This window comes from Pectinophora gossypiella, chromosome 29 (genome assembly GCF_024362695.1).
Source record: "Pectinophora gossypiella chromosome 29, ilPecGoss1.1, whole genome shotgun sequence".
Taxonomy (NCBI): domain Eukaryota; kingdom Metazoa; phylum Arthropoda; class Insecta; order Lepidoptera; family Gelechiidae; genus Pectinophora; species Pectinophora gossypiella.
The window spans coordinates 2,326,645-2,350,913 of record NC_065432.1 but is presented as its reverse complement, the minus strand read 5'-3'; the positions used below and the strand labels follow the sequence as shown (position 1 = coordinate 2,350,913).

The following is a 24,269-nucleotide window of genomic DNA, read 5'->3' as shown; positions in this document are numbered from 1 at the left end:
AGTATTCGGTACGGTGTCACTAGCACCCTGTATAATATAATAAAAAAATAAAAAAACAACAGCACAGATGTTATTATTATATTTAATCATTTCTATAAATTTTTGCACAGTAGAGTGAAGAGCCAAGATCCAGTGAAATGTTTGTCTACACGATAGAATCTTATCTGTCAAGATAGAGATTCCGGTTAGGTAAACGGACCCCGGGAAAAACGGGATAATGTTAGGGAGTTAATGATGATGATAATGTTCCTCGCAGAGCGGTGTCCCGTCCCCGGCGGCACGGTTCTCGTACGCGGCCCCGGAGCGCGTGCGGCACAACCACACGTACAGCGCGCCGCTGCAGCCCGACCCGCGGCCCGCCGCCGCCCGGGACAAGAGAGGTACGTACTTTACATATCTATACTGACCACCCTCAAGGCTGGCCAAATTGAAGCAATTCATCTAACATAACATAAACAGCCTATATACGTCCCACTGCTGGGCACAGCCGGAGATACATCATTCGACAAATCCCGGGGATGATGGGCTTGGTAATCCACCTCACAACCCACACGTTAGAAGAAGAAGAATGTCAATTTAAAATATATAAGTTTAAATATATTGTTCGCAGTGCGGCGGCTGACAGACGGCAGCATGTCTGACGGCGGCTCGTCGGCCACCAGCTCCGGACACCTCACGCGCGACGAGAAGCGCGCCAAGGCTCTCGGTAAGTCCGCACGTGGTAAGTCGCTTACTTTATCTCTTCTAAATATATAAAAGGAGAAACTGACTGACTGACATTTCAACGCATAGCCTAAACGGCTAAACGTAGGCACTTGAAATTTGAAAGGGACGTAGCTTAGGTACCGTAGAGGTGCACTAAGAAAGGAATTCCCGAAATTCCCACGGGAACGGGAATAAGCGGGAAAAATCCTTCCACGCGGACGAAGTCGCGAAAGCAAAAGCTAGTGTACATTATATCGATAATTGTTGCCATAAGTTTAGCTACGTTTAAATCTCCTTTAATAGGAGGCGAGCATATTACCGGGTGAGAGCCTTCAGCGCTCCCCATGTGTCCGGCCAAGTAGTTAATGCCATCTGCGGCAAATCTACAATAAGTCACGTCAAAAAATAAAAAAACCTATTACCATTAAAAAGGCACTAATCCTGCAGGGGTTTTTCCCCTAACATGCGTGACACGTGATTTTGTTCGTATTTTGACATTTTAGCACCAATCGACAAAACCTACCTTGGTTGATATACCACTAATCCGCACTAAGCGCTTCGCTTAATCTTTCATAATAAAATGTAAATAAAATAAATAAATAAATAATGCGCACAGCCAAGGAATGGAATGGGCTGCCGGCGTCGGTGTTTCCTGTATCTTATGACCTGGGGTCCTTTAAATCACGGGTGAATAGGCATTTTCTGGGTAAGCTCGGTCCAACGTCGATCTCTTCTTCTCCTCGTGGAAGAACAAAGCCAAGAGCAAATCTATCTTAATTTAAAAAAAAAACACATATAATTTTATCACGTTGCGCACTTTAATCCTACTAGAAACCACTTGATATTAATTACCATGATCCAAACATGAATTCAAACACCTAAAGTCGAATTCAGTGCTAGCGGCCACGTGGAGAAAAAGCTAGAACTTCATACACATAGTAACATGTGACCCTTTGCCGCAGGTATCCCGATGGAGGTCCACGACATCATTAACCTGCCGATGGACGAGTTCAACGAACGGCTCTCCAAGCACGACCTCAGCGAGGCGCAGCTGTCCCTCATCAGGGATATCCGGCGGCGTGGCAAGAATAAGGTACAGTCTGCTCTCGTGTAGGTTTCACACACAACCCACACACTTTCTACACCTTCCACACGCGGTCAACGAGTGATTTGCAAAATATACAAGGTGTTAGTGACATCGTAACGAAAACTTTGAGGGATGATTCAGACCATGATTCCGAGTTGATATCAAGTGGAATTTCCCGTCGGTCATCCCCGTCAGTATTCGTTACAATGTCACTAACACCCTGTTTTAGAGCTGCGAGATACGATTGCGATTTAGCTGATGAAATTGTCAACTAGCTGGTCAGTCTCTTGGAACTTGTGTTGTCAATTGGATTTGTTACATTCATAAGCCTATCAGACTGAAACTTCTACAGCCACTTCACGCATATTTCCCAGTGGAGTAAGTAGATACTATGGAATTCTATTACCTTCGATCCTGACATACTTCAGCAGTTTTACAGACGCACGACGGTTCAGAGCAGTTCGTACCAAACCTTTTCTAAGGACATTCCCAATTATTATTATTGACTTTATTGTACTTTTGTAGGTAGCAGCGCAGAACTGCCGCAAGCGCAAGCTGGACCAGATCACGTCGCTCGCGGACGAGGTGCGCGCCATGCGGGACCGCAAGGCTCGCACGGCGCGCGACCACCACTCGCTGCAGGCCGAGCGCCAACGGGTTAAGGAAAGGTTCGCTGCGTTGTACCGACACGTTTTCCAGGTGAGATGCGATTTTATTGTTTTATAAAATATACTTAAAAATAAATAAAAAATATTCACTTTAGTATAACAGCTTTATGTTGAAATACACTTCTCATCAAAAAAAGTAAAGATCAGCAGAAAAATTAAATTAAGTAAGTACTATGGTAAATAAAAAATAAACGTCACATTACAGTAAAGATTTTATATTTTTATGTTAATATTTTTTATTATTTTACTCTGACGCAGCCGGGACCAACGGCTTAACGTGCCTTCCGAAGCACGGAGAAGCTCGAGATGAAAACTTCGTCGTTAATAACCACCAATCCGCACTGGGCCCGCGTGGTTGTTTAAGGCCCGATCTCCCTATCCATCCATAGGGAAGGCCCGTGCCCCAGCAGTGGGGACGTTAATGGGCTGGTGATGAGTTACTCTGAAGTGTTTTCATGGAATCACATCTAAAAAAAGTATGATTTAATCACCTTTTTTAGACGTGGCGTATTGTAGGGTTGCCTGAAATGGTGCTTGGCCTGATACACGGAGAGCACAGCAGGTTCTCACATTTACATTTATTTGACAGCCGCACCAATGCACACATATGCGCGCGCGCACACACACACACACACACACACACACACACATCAACAAAATTTTAGTTTATATTCTATTACTTTACTTTTACTTTTTTAATTTTTTCTTTTATTGGGTGCTTGAGCGATAGGCTAATGGCCTGTCACCAAGTGGTCCGTCCGTAAATTGAGGAGCAGTTGTTGTATTCGATTATAAGTGTCTCAGTGAGAATTTTAAGGATGTAGGCTTCATACTCTAAACATTACAACGCAAATAATTGTATCTAGCTTTTAAGTCTATATCTGTTTGTTCTCCAAATAAATAAATAAACACACATCACACACACGTCACACATCACACACACGTCACACATCACACACACGTCACACATCACACACACACACACGCCAACATACACGCATCACATTTTAAGCCCTGTGTTATATACTAACATTATTAGGCTTACGAGCTTACCTTACAAATTATCAATAATGTTGGTCACCCACAGAACCTGCGCGACCCTGAGGGCCGGCAGCTGTCTTCGTCGCAGTACTCGCTGCAGCAAGCAGCCGACGGTAACGTCGTGCTCGTGCCCAAGATGCCGCAACACCCCGGTAAGCATAATCAAATCAAATCAAATATACTTTATTGCACAGAACTAAAAATTCAACAATCAGACAAAACACATGAATCAAGTTATTCAACTTACACCCGCAATACCTACCAACAGAGTAGTTAAATAGCCACATTGAAGCAATTAATCTAAAAAGCAATACTGCTTTCACAGAGTTTTAAAAGGGTAGCTGCTTGTTCATTCTACAAATAGAATAGAAGAATTTCTCATAAAGTGTTATTGTACAGTACATCCTTGATTGATTTTAACAACTGAAATATATAAAAGAGTGCTTTCACATTATTTTTATAGCACTTTGACATTTGCGCACATAAAAATAAGTGTGCAATGACAACAAACGTCAAATAGGAATATTGATTTTTACATGAATTGCTCCAATGTGGCCTCTTTAGACCTCCAAAACTGAAGATCTATCAACAGAGCCAGAAACCACAAATCAAATAAACTACACTTGTCATCACTTATACGGCCACCGTGGTCCAGTCGTTGAGCGTTGGGCTCACTGTCCTAGGGTCCCAGAGTTGAATCCCGGTGGGGACATATCACAAAAATCACTTTGTGATCCCTATTTTGGTTGGGACATGCAGCCTGATTACGTTCGAAAGTAAAATGATCCGTGCTTCGGAGGGTACGTTAAACAGTCGGTCCTGGCTACTATATAGTAAGTAACCCTGACTCCAGGGATGATGAGGTCGATCATCGATCTCACAGCTCACACGAGAGAAGAACAATATATGATAATTATGAATAAACTTTTGTTTTGTAGGAAAGAAAAAGTAACAAAAAGATTTGACATCCACCACAGGCTTCGTCAAAAACTTAATTAACTTAACCAAATTAAACCTAAAGAACTTATTTTTTTATCACCAGATCACATGAACCGTACTTCCGATGACGAGATGGACCGGAAGGCGAAAAACTTCGAGCAGTGACCTTCACTTCCGACCTACTCGAGATGGTAGTACACCACTACAGAGAGCTTGGTCACCACCACCGTGCACCATCCTCATCGTGAATACAAACAATAAGTTTGAATATTTTTTTAGTAACGAACTTGGTTGATCCTCTATCGTGCGCCTTACTTGTAACTCTCGTTATAAATAGCATTTTATATTTGGGCATGCGAATGCTAGAACTTGGCTTAAAAACCACCAGTGCACCTTTTTATAACGTTAGCCATATAAGATTTTTTTTCTAAAATATGGCAGCATTGATAAATCACTCTGTGATTGGCCTACTAACCCTAGTGTTGCCAATTTATAAATTATGAAATGATTTCAATATGGCGCGCGTTCTGTTTTAGTTTGTCGAAAAGTACAATAGATTTAATGTTTTAGATATTAATGTAAAATCTGTTATTTACTCTTCATTGCAGAATTAAATTTTATTTTTTGTTACATATTTTTGCACACACCCCTAATTCAAACAGGGCGACGTACAACCAGTGATATGTGACAAAATATTAAAATAAATTGCTATTTTTTTTTTCTTTTTAAAGTATTTCTTTCTGTGGTGTACCAACATCATAAAAATATCATCTCGATATGTAAAAAAATGTGATAGAAAAAAAATATTCCATTTTTGCGTTAGTCGAATGTAGACGTTTATTGGTCTGAAGAAAAATATATGAAAAAAACCGCTTTTATGGATTTTTTAATAATTGGCTGTATGGTCTGGAACCTTAGTTTATCGTAAAATGGAAAAAACAAAAAAATTTAGAAAAAAATATCTTAATAAGAAAATGGCGCGAATTTATATATTTTTCTTTAGATTAATTAAGAATGATTGCCAGTACATATTTAATGTTGTTTTTAAAATATTTTTCCATGTAACAGAAACTTACTTTTTTAGTTAGATGATCAATTTGATGAGAAAAGACGGTGAGGCAAAATATTGTTGGATTATTATTTTTTTATGCTTACAAACAAAAAAACCCGAGAATCCCAGAAACCTGGATGGAATTCCGTAGTCTGCCTACCCCAACGGGAAATAGGCGCGGTCTTACGTATGTGTAAACAAAAAAAAAGCTCCATTTAAATGAATGTGTCATTTATAGTTTTCCCGCCCTATGAAATGTCATTAATAATGATACCAAAATTAGGGCGCCATATTTGTTGGAAATGAGACAAATAAAAAAAATAGTAATCCGACCGCCTCTTGCCTTCTCTTTTCCATTTAATTTTGATGCTAGGAGTATCTCTAATATAAAAAAAACCATATTGGTTGCAAGCTTTCGTACAGTTTACCTAACACAACTAACAGAAAAAAATATAAACCAACAAATGACTGAGTATTATGATACCATAGTATAACATAAAAAAAAGAAAATATGGAAAAAAAATAAAAAGGTGTCCGTGACATCTGTCTCGTTGCAATAAGTAATTTTTAATCAATTTAAAAAAAAAAACTTTTTTTGTAATATATTTTTCTTTGTTCTCTATAGGTTGTTTATTTATATATATTAATAAATAGGTTAAAAATATTGTTACTTTAAACTTTAATATTATTACGTGGAATTTTGAATTCTTTTTACCTGGGCACGATCAAATTTTGGTTGGATTTTCTCAATTTTGGATACAAGTACAAAAAACGACAGATTTATGTATAGAATAAAAGAAATAGGGTAGAAAAAGACCATATTTTTTGTTGGTCTTTTTTTAATTTGGCTACGTGATCTGTAAGTTTAAGATATCATTGTCATATATAAGTAAATGTAAAGTATGATCAGAAAAAATAAAAATTGCCGCCATTTTGCGGCGAGGAAACGCTTTTTTTTCTTTATAACCCCTTTTAACCCATTTTTTTCTGATCGCACTAAATAGGCATTTTGAAATCGCACATTAAAAAAAAATAAACGGAGTAAAAAGGATGTTGTAATATTCTATTCTATCTGTGGTGCATACTTTTTTAATTACTTTTTTTCGTAGATTTTTTTTGAAAATTGGAAACTAGTGGCTCAATATAAATTGACACTTCTAACGCCATTTGTACATGATCAATATTTAACAGACACAACGACCGTATGCCTCTGCGGGGTAAGCAGGGCCACAACTTGTAAGTAATTAGAAACTTTGCAGCCCCGTTTAGTATTAAAAATTATTTAAAGAAATATACATTTTATTGGCGCCAAACGAAAATAAAATAACTAAGATTTTTAGGCGATGGGTATGCATTACTAACTTATTATTACGGTCTTATCATAAAATTGACAGTAATTTGTGTGTATTTAAAATCATCTTATAAGATTAATTATATATTTCTCTTCGCCTCATTTTAATGTAAAATTGAAAGGTCGACTAACTTTCATATACTTTTTCTAAGTTGGCAACACTGATGGTCAATTAGCGCCATCTAGTGGGGACAAATGGTACTACTATTTACGTCAGATTAATACCCTCACTGTCAAATAATTCGATGGAACTTCTCTTGTTATTAGACCGACAAGGGTGTTTTGTCAACACCTCATGGCACTTTTCTATGCATCCATCCTTTTTTGTTACTTATAACAGTCATTTTCTAGAGCGAGACAGAGCGACCGCACGCGGCAGAAACGACGAGACGATAGCGTGCTCTAGCGAGTTGCCAAATGTGGTTCAACCCTAAAGCCCCTTTTCAGTAAAGATTCAAATTCAAATGTATTTATTGCATTGCTACAGGTCAAGAAGGTCTTACACAATATTACATACATCCACTGCAGCATACTAGTCTAGGTGTACAATTTTGATTCTAATATTTATTTTTTTTTTGATTAAAATATAATATCGTCAAATGCTAAGAGGAGTGTTTAATTTTATGATAAGACCGTAGTTATTTGCTTTAAATGGCTGTGGGCGCGCTCCCCTGACGAGCCCTGGGGCCTGTTTAATAAACAATTGTAAAAACTCTTTAATAGTAAGAACGCTGGCTGAGCCTAACCCTGTATTGGGCTGGTTTTCCCTTCGCGGGCTGGAAGGTCAGACAGGCAGTCGTTTCAGTAAAAATCCGGACCCGTCAAATCTTCAGATTAGGTAAGCGCACCCTGGATAAATTAGAATCAAACTTAATACATACATAAACTCACGCATATTTCCCACCGGGGTAAGCAGAGACTATGGAATTCCATTTGCTTCGATCCTGACACACTTCTCTTGCTTCCTCCACATTCGCCAATCGTTTCATACACGCACGCCGTTTCAGAGTAGATGGTACTTAACCTTTTCTAAGGTCATCTCCAATTTGGTCAATGTACGTCCTTCTTGGTCTTCCTCTGCCAGCCCACAATGAAATTATTTAGCATTAATATGTATACACTTTGGTACCATGTCTCATTAACTTTTTTGACAAATTGAACTGTAAGTCTCACTAAATGTCAAATATGTTAGTGCGACAGAGTCCTAAAGTGGGCACATTATATTGCTCATGACTGTACCAACCTCAATTTTACAATTGTAAAGTTCATTAAACAGACCCTAGAAAACATTAGAAGGCTTATTGAAGAAACAAAGTCTATAATTTTGCGTTCATTGGTCGTCAGTGGCGTATAAAATAATTGTAAAATTAAAAATGGACTTTTCATTACAGCCTGATGTATTTTGGCGGTAAATTATAGGAAGTTCTTTTTTGACGTGACTTATTATAGATTTGCCATCGGATATGGGAAGAAAGATTTCTCTTATAGACATAACAGACTTATTCCAGAAAAAAATCTCTCGAATGGACAAAATAACGTTGAAAACGAAAAGTTAAAAACATAAACAGCCTATATACGTCCCACTGCTGGGTACAGGCCTCCCCTCAATCATCCGGATGGGGTATGGAGCATACTCCACTACGCTGCTCCACTGTGGGTTGCTAGAGGTGTTTTTACGAAGGACAGCCGGGACCAACGGCTTAACGTGCCCTCCGAAGCACGGAAAAGTTACGTTTTTTTTCATAACTCAGTTAACCCTCCAGTACCATGTTGCAATGAAAAGTACATATGTGCGATTGTGCTAAGTTCACTGTTGTAATATATTATTACGTAGCCATAAGGTTTCTTTTTGTATGCAACAAAAGTTATCATAACTGTAATATAGAGTACGTATTAATAATAAAAATGTGAAATAATATTTTGTATTTATTTAAGTTCTTCACGAGTTGTGAGGTGAATGACCAACCTCATCAACTATGCTAGGGTTACTACTGAGCCGTCAAAGGTCTCCGTCGTCACACCCCGGACACTTCATAAATAATTACCCAGTTTGACCACGTGGAAAAAGAGTAAAATACCTCGTTTTACACAGACACACAACAACACATATATATATACACACACACACACACACACTTTATTTAGTTAAAACATCCAAAATATTATTCTAAATTCTTTATTTAATTCGATTACAAAATAGTAGAGAAATCTTAGATTTAATTTCAATACAATACTTTTTAAATAAAATATTACTTAACAACTTAACAAGATTGCATAGAAAGTGGTGTTAGATTAATAGTAATGGTATATAATTTTATGCTAAGTTATACCTGTCACTTTCTTATCCACCTAAAAGGAAAGGGACGGGTGACTGACAGCTGTTAAATTTAAAATCAATGAGTGATTGAACGAATAACCCGGGCGATACAAACAGGCATCTAGCTGGTATGCAACCCGTTTGACGTGTGCTGTCAACCTAATTCCGTCGGGTTATAGGCCGATGTAAATTTTTGAGAGGGTTGCTTAGAGTTTCATAATGTTCATGTCGTGTCGATTACCCGTCTCTTTCGTTTTCGGCGGATAAGAAAAGGACAGATATAACTTAGAATAAAACAAGGTGTAACAGGGCCAACAATGAAATTATACTTTCGGATCGGAACGTCAGGGGATTAAAAAGGCCTCATCAAAGCGATTCACCTAAAAAAGTAATATTGCTATTTGACATTTGTTTGCATTGCGCACTTACTTTTATATGCGCAAATGTCAAATTGCAAAATTGCTTTTTAGATGAATTGTTTCGATGTAGCCTTTTCAACCCCCAGACAGGCAGTCGCTTCTGTAAAAAAAACCGGACCTGTCAAATCATCAGGTTAGGTAAGCGGACCCCGTGAAAACGGGATAACGCTAGGGAGATGATGATGATGACTTAGACAATAAATTAAACATAATTTACCTAATTTTATTATCTAATAATAATTTTATTATCTTACAATAAAATGCATTAAAATCTACTTTACGTTGGGAATGGAATAATATAATATCGCATTAATAATAATAACCTATATAACTTATTTAATATGGAAAGATTATTGTTTATATAAAAATATGAAAGATTTTACATGAGGAAGGATTGGGGGTGTTTATGATATATAGTGGGGGCCGTTGTGCTGTGCTTTTTTTATCAGGCCTGTGTTGGCAGGTCGGTGGGACGCGCTGCTGGAGAGCTGGGTGCTACGCGCTGCCGTGCCCAGTATCGCTCAAATGTATTAGTTTTTGGTTGTGGATTATTACTACCATTAGAAAACTAATATGATTTATGTTGTTCGAATGAAGTCCGATAAATAAACAATTCGAAAAATATGCTACATATTGGGGGCCGTTATGCTATATAGTGGGGGCCGTTATGCTACATATTGGGGGCGTTTATGCTACGCAGTGGGGGTTGTAATGCTACATATTGAATTATTAACGATACAAATGTCAAAATATCCGAGTGACATGTCAGTCTACCCCAGCGAGTGTTGCGGCGCGGAGGGCGGCGGGAAGCAGCGCACGTGCTCGACGCCCTGCCTCTCGTCGTCGGCAGCCAGGTGACGCGCCAGCACGCCGAATATCTGGCAGTTGAGGACCTGGAAGCGACGGATGCGGTCCACCATGCGCTTCAGCGGCTGCAACAGATGACAGATTCTATGTTTATTTTAGTTTACATAACATTTAATATTAAAAATTAAACATATTTTTAAACTAGTATACAGGGAGTTAGTGACATCGTAAAGAATACTGAGGAGGATGATTCAGACCATGATTCTGAATTTATTTGTGAATTTTCCATCGCAACTTTCATGATATTTTTTTGATTAGTGATGTGAAACTTACGATTCCTTTGACGAGCTCATCTTTTCCGTCGACGCGCTGCACCCTGAGGATGTGGTAACAGAAGTCGAGGGCCTCGAAGCGCCGCTGCTGCCCCAGCAGGGCGATGAGCGTACACCCGGCCCAGTGCAGGCCTTCACCGAACAGCTCCCTGGCACATTACATTTCAAGTTTAAAGAATCGGGTAGTATCGTGTTGGAGCGCCTGTCCTCTTATTCCGAGCAAATTTTTTTTTATCGAGGGACTTTCCAGGCTAGATTCTTTTTACGAAACGGCAAAACCAAAGTTTTCTTTGGAGTTTGTATGGAAATACTGTCCTGTGACGTCATCAATGAAAGCGGTCAAACATCGTACTCATTGTCACTTAATTCATAAATAAAATTCGAAAATAAGTCGAAAAGTAAAATGAGATTGATCTTTGATCATCTTAGACTGGCTTCTAATTTATCTTTGACACAGTCAGATACCCTATTAAACACGTTTATTTATTAGGACACTTACTCAACAGTAAACTGCGTCTCGCCAACGGGAATACAATACAGGAATTGCAGAGCTGACCACAGTCTGTAAACATATAATATTGTATATAATTAAAACACATAGTAACGGGTTCTTACCGCGTTTAAAGTAGGGATATGAGACTATCGATATTTCGACACTGTTGCAAGTGGTGCTGTTGTCGAAATATCGGGAGTCTCATAACCCCATTTAAACGCGGTAAGAGCCCGTTATTATGTATTTTAATTATGATAATAACCGCGTAAACTTAAAACAATATGTTATATAATAAAAAAAAAAACATTTTTTATATTTAGAACAAGGCTATTATTACAAGCTGTTGTAACTGTGTGGTCGTTGTACGGGCGTGGTCTCAGTGTGTGGTCAGTATGGTGGCGGTGAGGGGGTACCTGTGTAACTCGATGGTGTATGGTGCGGGTGGGGGTACCTGTGGAATTCGATGGTGTGTGGTGGCGGTGGGGGTACCTGTGGAACTCGGTGGTGTATGGGGGCGGTGGGGGTAACAGTGGAACTCGGTGGTGTATGGTAGCGGTGGGGGTACTGTGTAACTCGGTGATGTATGGGGGCGGTGGGGGTAACAGTGGAACTCGGTGGTGTATGGTGGCGATGGGGGTACTGTGGAACTCGGTGGTGTATGGTGTCGGTGTGGGGGTACCTGTGGAACTCGATGGTGTATGGTGGCGGATGGGGTACCTGTGGAACTCGGTGGTGTCGTCGTTGTGCGCGGGCGCGTGGTGCGGCGGCGCGGGTGGCGCGGGCCACGCGGGCGGGGCCAGGCTGGCGCGCAGGCGGCGCAGCACCACGGAGAACAGCGACAGCCCGCAGCACAGACGTTCGCGGGTCAGCAGGTCACCCTCGCGGGACAGCTGGCTTTGCTGGGGGAGGGCAGGCGTCATACAATAATACACAGCCATTTACTTTTGCCTGTATTCGTAATATTCATAATTACCTAGGTCTTATAGAAACATGAAAATTGTTACTGGCAATAAAGGAAATTGACCAAAGTTGTATGGAACTTGGTCCAAATATCCACCACTAACGAGACCGCGATATACCACTAAATACTGAGTAAATACCAAACCACAGTCAAAAATATGCTGTCAGTAAAAAGTTATGACTATATGAAAAATCATGTTTTTAAACTTTTCATAAGAAAATATAAGTATACATCATTGTTCCCATGTTGACATTTTTAACTGAGTCGCACTCGTTTGATTTGTCTTGATAAGCTTTCTGGTGCTAAATGATATCCAGGGTCTGAAGATGGAGCTGGAAGGTGGTCAAAGGAACTCTGTTATTCCGCAAATAAAATGATAATCATTTATGATCCAAAAATGAATTCGTAAACGGGATTTGAACGTGCAACCTCACAGTTACAGTCAAACGTTTTTTCAACTGCGGTCCATGGTACATGGTTGAAGATATTTCCGTTCAAAAATTACAAAAATCTAGTGTTTTCATTTAGCCATTACTTTTTATTGACAGCATTTTTTTGAATGCGGTCATAGTTTTAATTACTGAGTATTTAATGAGCTATTCAGTTATATAGGTTTCGTTAGTGGTGTACATTTGGACCTCTTTTGGTCATCATCATCATCATCATCAGCCCATTAACGTCCCCACTGCTGGGGCACGGGCCTTCCCTATGGATGGATAGGGAGATCGGGCCTTAAACCACCACGCGGGCCCAGTGCGGATTGATGGTTATTAACGACTGCTTGCAGCCGGGACCAACGGCTTAACGTGCCTTCCGAAGCATGGAGGAGCTCGAGATGAAAACTTTTTTTTTGTGGTCACCCATCCTATGACCGGCCTTTGCGAAAGTTGCTTAACTTCAACAATCGCAGACCAAGCGCGTTTACCGCTGCGCCACCGAGCTCCTCAATCTCCTTTATTTCATTGTTATTGTTAAGAAGATAATACACAACGCCTATTTCCCACCGGGGTAAGCAGAGACTATAGAATTCCATTTGCTTCGATCCTGACACACTTCTCTTGCTTCCTCCACATTCATCAATCGCTTCATACACGCACGCCGGTTCAGAGTAGATCGTACTAAAGGTTTTCTAAGGACATCTCCAATTTGGTCAATGTAAGTCCTTCTCGGGAAATAGGCGTGAGTTTATGTATGTATGTAGATAATAAAAAAATATTACCTTGGCAGTGCCGTACTTGTCGACATTCTGCACGATCTGCAGCGCCGCGTACTTGGCCTCCAGTCGCTTGGTCTTGGTTTCTGGCTTCTCGCCCTCTGCACAAGATACGTCACGTCACAAAAGGGGGGGGAGAATAATAATAATGTTTATCTCCACAAAAACCATGGTACAGTCATGAGCAATATCATGCACCCACTTCAGGACTCTGTCGCACTAACATATTGCAGACATGGTACCAAAGTGTATACATATTAATGCTCGTGATCGTACAGTGCATTACAAAATTTCTTAGGCTAAATTTCATAAGCCTCTGCAGCCGAACTAACAAACTAGGCACCTGAAAGTATTTTTGTGATATGTTCGCACTGGGATTCGAAACCCGGGACCTCCGTATCGTGAGCCCAACGCTCAACCACTGGACCACGGAGGTCGTTAAATGAATGGTGAGCGTGCATGAGTTGTAATACACTTGACACTCAGAGAAACGTGATACAAAACGCGAAAAAGAAAATTTTTGTATGGAACTTGTATGAATTTAGAGTAATTAGCGTAAAAAACATAGTCCAAAATCCCTTCCATACGTCTTTCTTCTATTCCGTGTTCGAAACTAAGGATGGAAACTTGACTATGTCGTCATACACATGGTATAAGAAGACCAGGTACGCTCAATCCTATGACAAGCCGCCATTGCTAGCCCATTGATGACGTCATCATCAGCCCATCAACGTCCCCACTGCTGGGGCACGGGCCTTCCCTATGGATGGATAGGGAGATCGGGCCTTAAACCATCACGCGGGCCCAGTGCGGATTGATGGTTGTTAACGACTGCTAATGCAGCCGGGACCAACGGCTTAACGTGCCTTTCGAAGCACGGAGGAGCTCGAGATGAAAACTTTCTTTTTTTTTGTGGTCACCCATCCTATGACCGGCCTTTGCGAAAGTTGCTTAACTTCAACAATCGCAGACCGAGCGCGTTTACCGCTGCGCCACCGAGCTCATCCATTGATGACGTAAGTGTTACCATTCAATTGTTATCTCCAACATTCCAAGGGCGTAAACTTTATTATTAAAAACTTGCCACATATATAAAACTGTAAGTAAATCTTTTACTAAAAGTACAAAATTTCCTTGCAAAGTAGATTAAAAACATTGGATGTGGGTAATTTATTTTTTACGAAATGGCAACGTAGAGTGGGATGACGTCAGCTGGGCTAACCTTGAAATGTTAGCTGTCAGTTTTGAGCTCACCTAGTTTTCTTATACCATGGTCATACATAAATATGTACATAACTGTTTGTAATGTGGCGTGGTAGAAAATGTATACCATATTTTGATGGAGTGTACTCGAAATGAGTCCGCGAGGTTCAATTTGTACAATACTTTTGATGATTTAAGATATGTTGAAGGATGTAACATTGCTTTGGCAAACCCATTATCGAAAAAGCACTTTAAATTGGTCAATGGTGCTAATTCCTGTAAATTCCATATAATTTTATTTTAAGTTATATCTGTCATTTTCTTATCTGCCGAAAAGGAAAGGGACGGGTAATCGACAAGCATAAAATTTATGGAACACACGTCAATTTTAAGCACAAATCTAAACCAACCGTCTAAAAATTTTACATCCGTCAATAACCCGACACAGTTAAGTAGACAGCACGTCAAACAGATTGCATACCAGCGACGTACCTTTTGATTCGCCCGGGTTATTCATTCATTTACTCATTCTTCCTAAAGTTAAGAGCTGTGAATCATCCGTCCCTTTCCTTTTCGACGGATATGAAAATGACGGATATAACTTAAAATAAAATTAGGCGGTGTCTGCAGGAATCGGGGCCATTATAGGCGGAAACTTAAGATAAGTAATGTAATTTGTTTTTAGTACCCTTATAGAGCGACATATTTTCTGTTTGTGACTAAGCTCTTAAAAAAAAAATACATACCAGCGCAATATGGCCGCGGGAGAATGTTCTGGAAGGGAGCCGCGTGCAGCAGGTCAGTGACCTCCTCCTGGCTGAGGGCCTGTCGAATAACACATTATACAGGGTGTTAGTGACGTCGTAACGAAAACTTTGAGGGATTATTCAGACCATGATTCCGAGTTGATATCAATTGGATTTTTCCGGAACTGAAAATAATTCAAATTGCAATATTGCTTCGATGTGGCCATTTTAACCCTCCAGATGTTATGATCAGCCTGTAATGTCCTAACCAAATTAGGGATCACAAACTGATTTTTGTCATTTGTCCCCACCGGGATTCGAACCGGGGACCTCCGAACTTTCTGTTAGAGCAACGTGGTGAGCCGTGTTTTATTTGAGAATAGATTATTTCATCGGTATTTTTTCTTATTATTTTTTTTAATTTAGTGGAGCAGCAGCCTCCGTTGTCTAGTGGTTAGAGCGTTAGGCTCACGATCTGGAGGTCCGGGTTCGATTCCCGATGGGGACATTGTCGAAATCACTTTGTGAGACTGTCCTTTGTTTGGACTTTTCAGGCTTGAATCACCTGATTGTCCGAAAAAGTAAGATGATTCCGTGCTTCGGAGGGCACGTTAAGCCGTTGGTCCCGGCTATTAGCCGTAAAAACACCTCCACCAACCCGCAGTGGAGCAGCGTGGTGGAGTATGCTCCATACCCCCTCCGGTTGATTGAGGGGAGGCCTGTGCCCAGCAGTGGGAGGTATATATTTTAAATTTGATTTTAATTAATTTAATGATTAATATTTGAAATTTTTAACGTTAAACGAAATGCCCTCAATTTGCAGTGTCCTTACCAGAGCGTCATATGTGACACTTTACTATAATTAGACCTTAAGACACCATGTGACAGCAAATAAATAAATATAGGCAGTTTATGTATGTATGTTATGTAGTGGAGCAATTCAAATTCAAATTCAAAAATATCTTTATTCAGTAGGTAACATAGTTACACTTTGAATCGTCAATTTTACATAACGAACGTCTTATCCGCCTAAAACTACTGCAGCTTCTCACAACCTGTATAGCCGGGGAAAAGAAGCTGCAAGAAAAACCTCGGCACAGGGCCCTAGACGTTCTTTAAAAAAATAAAAATAAACATAAAATATTGATATAAAATTGATTAATTTAGCTGCCTAATATCAGTTCTCAGACAGTTAATCCCATGCATTCGTATCTTCTAAATAATGTACCTGTTCAATGAGCATGCAGAACAGGATGATGTTGCCGAGTTCACGGAACGCGTGGAACAGTTCAGTCCGGGCGTCCGGGTACTGCACGATGTCCGTCAGCTGCGCGTGGTAGTAGCCCAGGACACCTGCGCCATTACATAAATACAGTATAAGTTTAACTCTAAAAAATAAAAAATAAATTAAAAAAATATATATTATCATTTTTTTTAATTAAAGCACATAATAACGGGTTCTTACCCTGTTGCAAGTGCCATGATCACGGGATGACTGATGAGATTGGAGTGGAGTAGGTAGATCCATAATTTTCTACGGGCAGACATATCTGCACTTGCAACAGTGTCGAAATATCGGGAGTCTCATATCCCCATTTAAACGCGGTAAGAACCCGCTAATATGTGCTTTAATTATGATAATAACCGCGTAAACCTAAAACAATGCATCAATTTTTTTTATAAAAAAAAAATTTTTTTTTAGGAATGACCCAGGAAGATAACAAGGGGGGGGAAGAGAAGAAGAGATAGGGGGAGAGGAAAAGAGGATGAGAGGTGGGGAGAGTATTATTTCTTTTTATTTTGGTGCAATAAACTATATTTGTAATTTGTATTTGAGAGTGTGATAGGGGAGGAAGGTCGAGAGGGGCGAAGGGAAAGGTGTGAAGGGAGATGGGGAAGGGAGGGGTGAAGGGAAAGGGGGAAGGGATGGGGGAATGGATCGAGAGGAGGGGGAAGGGAGCGGGGAAGGGGGGAAGGGTAACGGAGGACGGGAGCTCGCTCGCTCCTCGAGAGGGGCGTCACTGACCGTTGGAGCCGTAGTCGTAGCGCGGCAGCTTGCAGTGGCGCGGCATGGCCTGCTGCAGCGCGCGCGTGAACTGCGCCAGCGTGCCGTGCAGCAGGCCGCGCGCCACGCCCAGCAGCTCCGCCACCACCACCGCCACGCCCTGGTAGCCCAGCAGACGCACCAGCGCGTGCAGGTGCTGCGGGCCCACGAACCCTGGGGGGTCATACCGAAGGTCAAAGTCAAAGTCAAAGTATTTATTGCACACCATATGGTAAACAGTTATTAAAGATATTATAGTATCACATATGGACCCGGGAGGGTATAGCAAAAACAAACAAAAATATTAAGAAATTACATTAGGACAGAAATAAAATAAAAAAAATAAATAATAATAATAATAAGTACTTAACATTAAACAAACTTAATCTAAAAATAACTATGAAAATCTTAAAAACTATTAATATCAACAAAAACTACATCACTGTCTATGAATGTGTGCTGAGGGTCTAATGAGGTCACACCAAAGCAATTCATCTGAAACGTAATTTGACATTTGGCCATACAACAGCAATGTTGCTTTCAATTTAGACCCCCAGGCAGACTTACCGTTGTACTGGGCGTACTGTGCGGAGTACGCCAGACTGAGCTGCTTGGAGCCCCACAGCAGGGCGTGGCCACACTGCGGCGGCCGCTCGCGCACCACGCCCGCCGCGAACTGAATGCCGCGGCACTTCACGAACCTAAGGACAGAAAGAAAAGAAATTAGACCCGATAGGACGGCTGTGGGCCAAAATTAGATCTAATAGGACGTCGCTCGGCCAAAAGATGATCCGATAGAATTGCATTGGGCTAAAAGTAGAGCAGACAGGACACCGTTGGGCCAAACGATGATCCGATGGAACTAAGGTGCGCTAAAATTAGATCCAATAGGACGGTGTTGTGCCAAAATATGATCCGTACCGATAGAACTGTATTGGGAAAGTAGATCTAATAGGACGCCGTTGGACCAAAAGACGATCTGATAGGACGCCGTTCGACCAGGACTTACCTGTCGGTGGCAGCGTTGTAGCAGTAGTTGGGCAAAAGGTCGTAGTTGAGCTCCCAAAACACGTGCAGCGTCACTCGGCCGTACGGGGCCAGGACGCCGTGGTCTGACTCCCGCAGGATGGCTTCGAAGTCGTCCAGGGTTAGGTAGCGGCTCAGCAGCTTGTGGCACAAGCGGTTCACGGCTATGAGGCCTTCCAGTTCCTGGGAGTCGGGGAATTTTAGGTTAAAGAACGTCTTGCTTAGCTTCTAATTAGCCTTTATTTGTTATTAAGAGTCTGATTGTCGATAATGCTGTAAGCTCCCCAAATAAAATAAAGGTACTCCTTCCTTCGCTTGTGGAAAACCACTTGATATCAACTCAGAATCATGGTCTGAATCATCCCCCTGAGTATTCGTTACGGTGTCACTAACCTCCTGTACAGCTTATACTTACTATCTTTTTTATTTATTTATTTATTGGTTTACTTACAGTCATCTTACACAGTGTATTCTTAGGGTAACATCAACTGTATATAAAGCTAAGTGTAGAGACTAATTAAAAGTAAACACAGCATGCAAAATAACAAACACAAGATTAATATGTAGGTAGGTAGGTACAAAGTGACTAACCTAACCTAAGACAAAAGTCTTCAAATCGAAGTTCGCTTTTGTTAGCCACATTAGAGCCTATCATAACAACGACCTGGGGTAGACATTTAGGAGTCGCCGTCGCCGGACACGGCTTGGACGCGATGATGATGATGATGATGATGATACTTACTATGACTCCAGTGATGTCTCCCGCCTCAAACTTGGCGACGGCGGCGTCGAGAGCGCGATGCATGTCCGCGTTGATGCGCTGTGCCACCTGAGAGACAACGTTTACCAATATTTCATGTTTATTTTTTTAAAGAACGTCTAGGGCCCTGTGCCGAGGTTTTTCTCACAGCTTCTTTTCTCCGGCTATACAGGTTGTGACGCTGCAGTAGTTTTAGGCGGATGAGACGTACGTTATGTAAAAATTGACTATGTTACCTACTGAATAAAGATATTTTTGAACTTGAATTTGTACATGTTTAACCGACTTCAAAAAGGAGAATATCACTTTGTACTTTGCATTATGTATGTAATATTGTTGGAATAGGCTAGTTTTCATCTAGTCAAATCAGTTACTTTTACTAAAAGTCAAAACGCAAAATTACTATGGAATTTGTATGAAAAAGCAACCTGTGATGTCATAGAAATACGGGACAAATTATTAAATTTTTCTTGATTAAAATTAACAAACAAGTCAAATAGAAAAAAGAAACCGTTTTTTGACACCTTTAGAAATGTCTTTATTTAGTAATCAGAATTTCGTAATTCTTTGACCTAGTAAACTACCCAATTGCACAATATTTGAATAATAGTCTATCAGAGCTTCTAAACATAACATGCCAAACAAAGGTGTATGTATGTATGTTTGTTTGTACATACACCGCCGACTTCATAATATAGACACAAAATCATACTAACACATCGTATTAACATTGTCTTATCCAAAAAATATTATTTTATACTTTTTATTGAAGACAATTTATTTTTTTCAATTACTTTTTTAAAGTTCCCTTTATGACAATTAGCTCCTCCGTAACAACCGTACTCACCAGAGCGCAGAGGTCGACGTGTCGCCCCAGCAGCGACACATGTCTCTGCCGCAGCAGCGAGGCGTATCGCCCTGCGCCGGCGCTGGTGCTGGCGCCCCTGGCGGCGCACTCGGCGCGGTAACGCTTGTCTAGCAGCATGCTGGCGGACAATCACAATAATAATCAATACAACAGCCTCCGAGGTCCTGTGGTTGAGATTTGGGCTCACGGTGCAAAAGTCCCGGGTTCGGATTCCGGTGACGATATGTAAAAATGTGTGTGATCCCTAGTTTGGTTGAGACATTGCAGGCTTACCCGATTTCTGCGGGAATTTGGGGGGTCTTTACGTGAAATTCGGGGGGTCTTTGTGGGGAATTCGGGGGACTTTGCGAGGAATTCGAGGGGTCTTTGCGGGGAATTCGGGGGCTTGTACGGGGAATTCGGGGGGTCTTTACGGGGGATTTCGAGGGGAATTTAGACCTACCTGGCGGCGAGCTGCTTGTAGTGCGCATACACCTGCTCGGACAGTTTGTACACGAACTGGTCGAAGCATAAGTTCACCTCTGCCTCTACTTCGTCGTAAAGGAATTGTTTCTTGAATACTGTGAGCGCGTACTGGGCGGAGTCGTTGTACAGGTCGAGCGGGTATAGCACGTACCTGTGGAGAGATAACATGGCATAAGCTCAAGACATGACATTGAGGAGCTCGGTGGCGCAGCGGTAAACGCGCTCGGTCTGCGATTGTTGAAGTTAAGCAACTTTCGCAAAGGCCGGTCATAGGATGGGTGACCACAAAATAAAAGTTTTCATCTCGAGCTCCTCCGTGCTTCGGAAGGCACGCTAAGCCGTTGGACCCGGCTGCATTAGCAGTCGTTAATAACCACCAATCCGCACTGGGCCCGCGTGGTGGTTTAAGGCCCGATCTCCCTATCCATCCATAGGGAAGGCCCGTGCCCCAGCAGTGGGGACGTTGATGGGCTGGTGATGATGAAGCTCATGATTATATCACAATTAGGGTAGTCAGAGGTACATCCGTCGCAAGATGAACTAAGTACCCACGCCTCATCGAGCTTTCTGTTAGACCAACGTGATAGGTGGTGAGCCGTATCGCCTATCATATCGTATCCTATCATACTGGGTGTTAGTGACACCGTAACGAATACTGAGGGGGTTGATTCAGACCATGATTCTGAGTTAAAATCAAGTGGAATTTTCCGTCGCAAAATTCATGTTTTTTTTTTTTAGTTTTTTTAAATTATTTTCAATTCTATACTTTTGCGATGGAAAATTCCACTTGATATTAACTCAGAATAATCAGATGAATCATCCCTCTCAGTATCCGTTACGATGACACTTACACCCCGTACAAGTACATACGGTAGCCATATAAGTAGGTATGGGTGTTAGTGACACCGTAACGAATACTGAGGGGGATGGTTCAGACCATGATTCTGAGTTGATATCAAGTGGAATTTCGTGTCAAAAAATTCATGAAAATTTTTCTTTTCTTTTTAATTATTTTCCAATCCATACTTTTGCGACGGAAATTTCTACTTGATATCAACTCAGAATCATGGCCTGAACCATCCCTCAAAGTTTTCGTTACGATGTCACTAACACCCTGTATATTATACAGCGCTCTTTTATACAGAATGTTACTGACACCGTAACGAATACTGAGGGGGATGATTCAGACTATGATTCTGTGAATAGCAAGTGGATTTATCCGTCGCAAAATTCATGATTTCTTTGTGTTTTTTAAGTTATTTTTCATTCTATATTTTTGCGATGGAATGGATGGTACATTCTGGAAACACTGGCTCATGACCCATGTGTTACCTATACACCGCGTGGCCCACTAACATGTAATGCCACTTAATTGAATGTACTAACATCTGTATTAAATATTTTATTATTATTATATACAATTCCACTTGATATCTGCTCAGAATCGTGGTGTGAATCACGCTTAAAGTTTTCGTTACGATGTCACTAACACCCTGTATAATAAGCATGGACATTGTCTTACTCCATCATAGCGGGTTCCTTGCTCCGTAGGATGTGGTCTGTGAGGATCCACGGCATAGACATCTCGATCGGGAACTGGATGCGCTTCTCCATCGTGATCAGGTCGTTGCACTCCTCGTTGTGTTGGTGGCGGACCATGCATTTCTGGAATTAGAGGTCTATGGCTCAGAATTCTTACTCATAATGATGAGGATAAAAACTAGACGCTATAAATGTATCAGAACTACCAAGACCCTCGGGTCGCAGGGCTAGACACCAAGACCCTCGGGTCGCAGGGCTAGACACCAAGACCCTCGGGTCGCAGGGCTAGACACCAAGACCCTCGGGTCGCAGGGCTAGACAGGAATCTTTGCTTTAATCTTTTACCTATTATTTCTTTTCAATGTCGATGTACAAACGCCATAAGCATTGTAATCTTTTTCTTATCGTGTGTGTGTAGTAAGGTCGATTATCAAACCATTGTAATAGTTGTTAATTATTTAGCAATTTCTTTTAAGCAACAAAAGGTGCATACTCATTTAGTTATAAGAGCGCCCGCCAACAAACTGGTATAAGTTTGGCGAAATTATTTTTTTAAGAAAAATTGTACCTTTTTTGGAATAAATAAAAAAAAAGAAGGTGAAGGATTTGGCGGGAAGAAGAGAGGAATGGCGATTACTCCACTGACAAGAGCGCAACTTTTAAATAAAGAGAGAGAGCTATTGGTGCTAATTCCTGCAGACGCCATATAATTTTATTTTAAGTCATACCTGTCATTTTCTTATCCGCTGAAAAAGAAAGGGACGGGTAATCGTTAGGTATAGAATTTATGGAACACACGTCAATTTTAAGCAGAAATCCAAAACAACCGTCTAAAAATTTTATGTCGGCCCGACAGAGTTAAGTAGACAGGACGTCAAACGGATTGCATACCAGCGAGGTGCCTGTTTTATTTGCCCGGGTTATTCATTCGTTTTAAAATTAACTTGTTGACAATCATCCGTCCCTTTCCTTTTCGGCGGATAAGAAAATGACGGATATAACTTAAAATTAGGAGGTGTCTGCAGGAATCGGAGCCATTGGCGGCAGCAAGATAGTTTCTAATTTTGACAGTTCTCCATACTGTCCAGTGAAAGTTCGTTATAAATTGTTGTACAATGTGGAGCAACTTGGAGTGTATCCCGTCTGAAGGATGAGTTGCGAAAAAGAAAGCAACTTAAGTGGCAGTTTTTATTGAAAATAACTTTTTCAAATTTTTTTTCGTTCCAATATTTAGGGAATAAATATAACACTATGATTTTGCAGTTAAACGCTGCGCAAAGGGTTGTAGTGTAAAAATATAACCAAAACAATATGTTTGTTTACTCATATAGTATGGGGAACTGTTAAAATTTATTGTTAAATTTACTGTTATTTATATAAAAATAAATAATAAAATCAGTAAGGAGTGACTAGGACCAAAGGCTTAAACGGAACACGGATTTTCACGCTTGTCAACTATTTTTAGTGTTTTGAAGACGGGTTTTTTTGTGTTTATAATGTACTCACGTTGACTTTCCTTCCCATGGTCATCTCCAGGTAGAACTCCCTGTACCACAGCTGGGAGAGGTCGCAGCACTTCTGTAGAGAGTCTGCAAGAGAGATGAAGAAATAAATATTAAAAGGCAACTGACAAGCTATACATTTTATATGGAAAGTTACAAACATTAAGGGTTATGGAATATATACGCATAAGCACGCCTACCCAGCTACTCACGCACACATAGATACACGCACGCACATACACACAGACACGCACGCACGCGCACAATCACACACACACACACACACAATCACAAACAGACACACACACAATCACACACACACATACGCACAGAGAGACGCACACAGAGACACACACAATCACACACACACACACACACACACACACACACACACACACACACACACAATCACACACACACACACACAATCACACACACACACACACACCCACACACACAAAGACACACACAATCTCACACACACACACACACACACACACACACACACAAAAACACACACACACACACACACACACAGACACACACAATCACACACACACACACACACACACACAATCACACACACACACACAAACAGACACACACACAATCACACATACACACACACACACACACACAATCACACATACACACACACACAATCACACACCCACACACACAGAGAGACACACACACAATCACACACCCACACACACAGAGAGACACACA

General features: G+C 40.9%; 2 protein-coding genes across 11 annotated transcripts in view; one reads left to right on the top strand and one right to left on the bottom strand.

The window, feature by feature from the left end:
- LOC126379371 (nuclear factor erythroid 2-related factor 2-like) overlaps positions 1-8,248 on the top strand; it is a 128,143-nt gene extending 119,895 nt beyond the window's left edge. For 7 of the 10 annotated variants that reach the window (XM_050028094.1, XM_050028095.1, XM_050028097.1 and 4 more), the window contains exons 17-22: positions 257-380; positions 611-721; positions 1,668-1,798; positions 2,318-2,491; positions 3,548-3,653; positions 4,544-8,248. In XM_050028094.1, coding sequence (XP_049884051.1) covers positions 257-380; positions 611-721; positions 1,668-1,798; positions 2,318-2,491; positions 3,548-3,653; positions 4,544-4,605 — 708 coding nt within the window. In that variant the 3' untranslated portion in view covers positions 4,606-8,248. The remainder of the gene's footprint in view (positions 1-256; positions 381-610; positions 722-1,667; positions 1,799-2,317; positions 2,492-3,547; positions 3,654-4,543) is intronic. The other 3 variants (XM_050028103.1, XM_050028102.1, XM_050028101.1) reach the window with 3 other exon arrangements.
- Positions 8,249-9,002: 754 nt separating this feature from the next.
- The window catches only part of LOC126379363 (cytoplasmic FMR1-interacting protein), a 31,139-nt gene continuing 15,872 nt past the window's right edge, over positions 9,003-24,269 (bottom strand). Inside the window, exons 14-28 of the mRNA XM_050028079.1 lie at positions 23,545-23,627; positions 22,019-22,161; positions 20,474-20,647; positions 20,011-20,149; positions 19,146-19,232; positions 18,387-18,586; positions 17,945-18,078; positions 17,360-17,551; positions 16,562-16,686; positions 15,334-15,412; positions 13,391-13,485; positions 11,928-12,109; positions 11,217-11,279; positions 10,719-10,866; positions 9,003-10,510 (exon numbers count right to left, since the gene is read on the bottom strand). Coding sequence (XP_049884036.1) covers positions 10,349-10,510; positions 10,719-10,866; positions 11,217-11,279; positions 11,928-12,109; positions 13,391-13,485; positions 15,334-15,412; positions 16,562-16,686; positions 17,360-17,551; positions 17,945-18,078; positions 18,387-18,586; positions 19,146-19,232; positions 20,011-20,149; positions 20,474-20,647; positions 22,019-22,161; positions 23,545-23,627 — 2,006 coding nt within the window. The 3' untranslated portion in view covers positions 9,003-10,348. The remainder of the gene's footprint in view (positions 10,511-10,718; positions 10,867-11,216; positions 11,280-11,927; positions 12,110-13,390; positions 13,486-15,333; positions 15,413-16,561; positions 16,687-17,359; positions 17,552-17,944; positions 18,079-18,386; positions 18,587-19,145; positions 19,233-20,010; positions 20,150-20,473; positions 20,648-22,018; positions 22,162-23,544; positions 23,628-24,269) is intronic.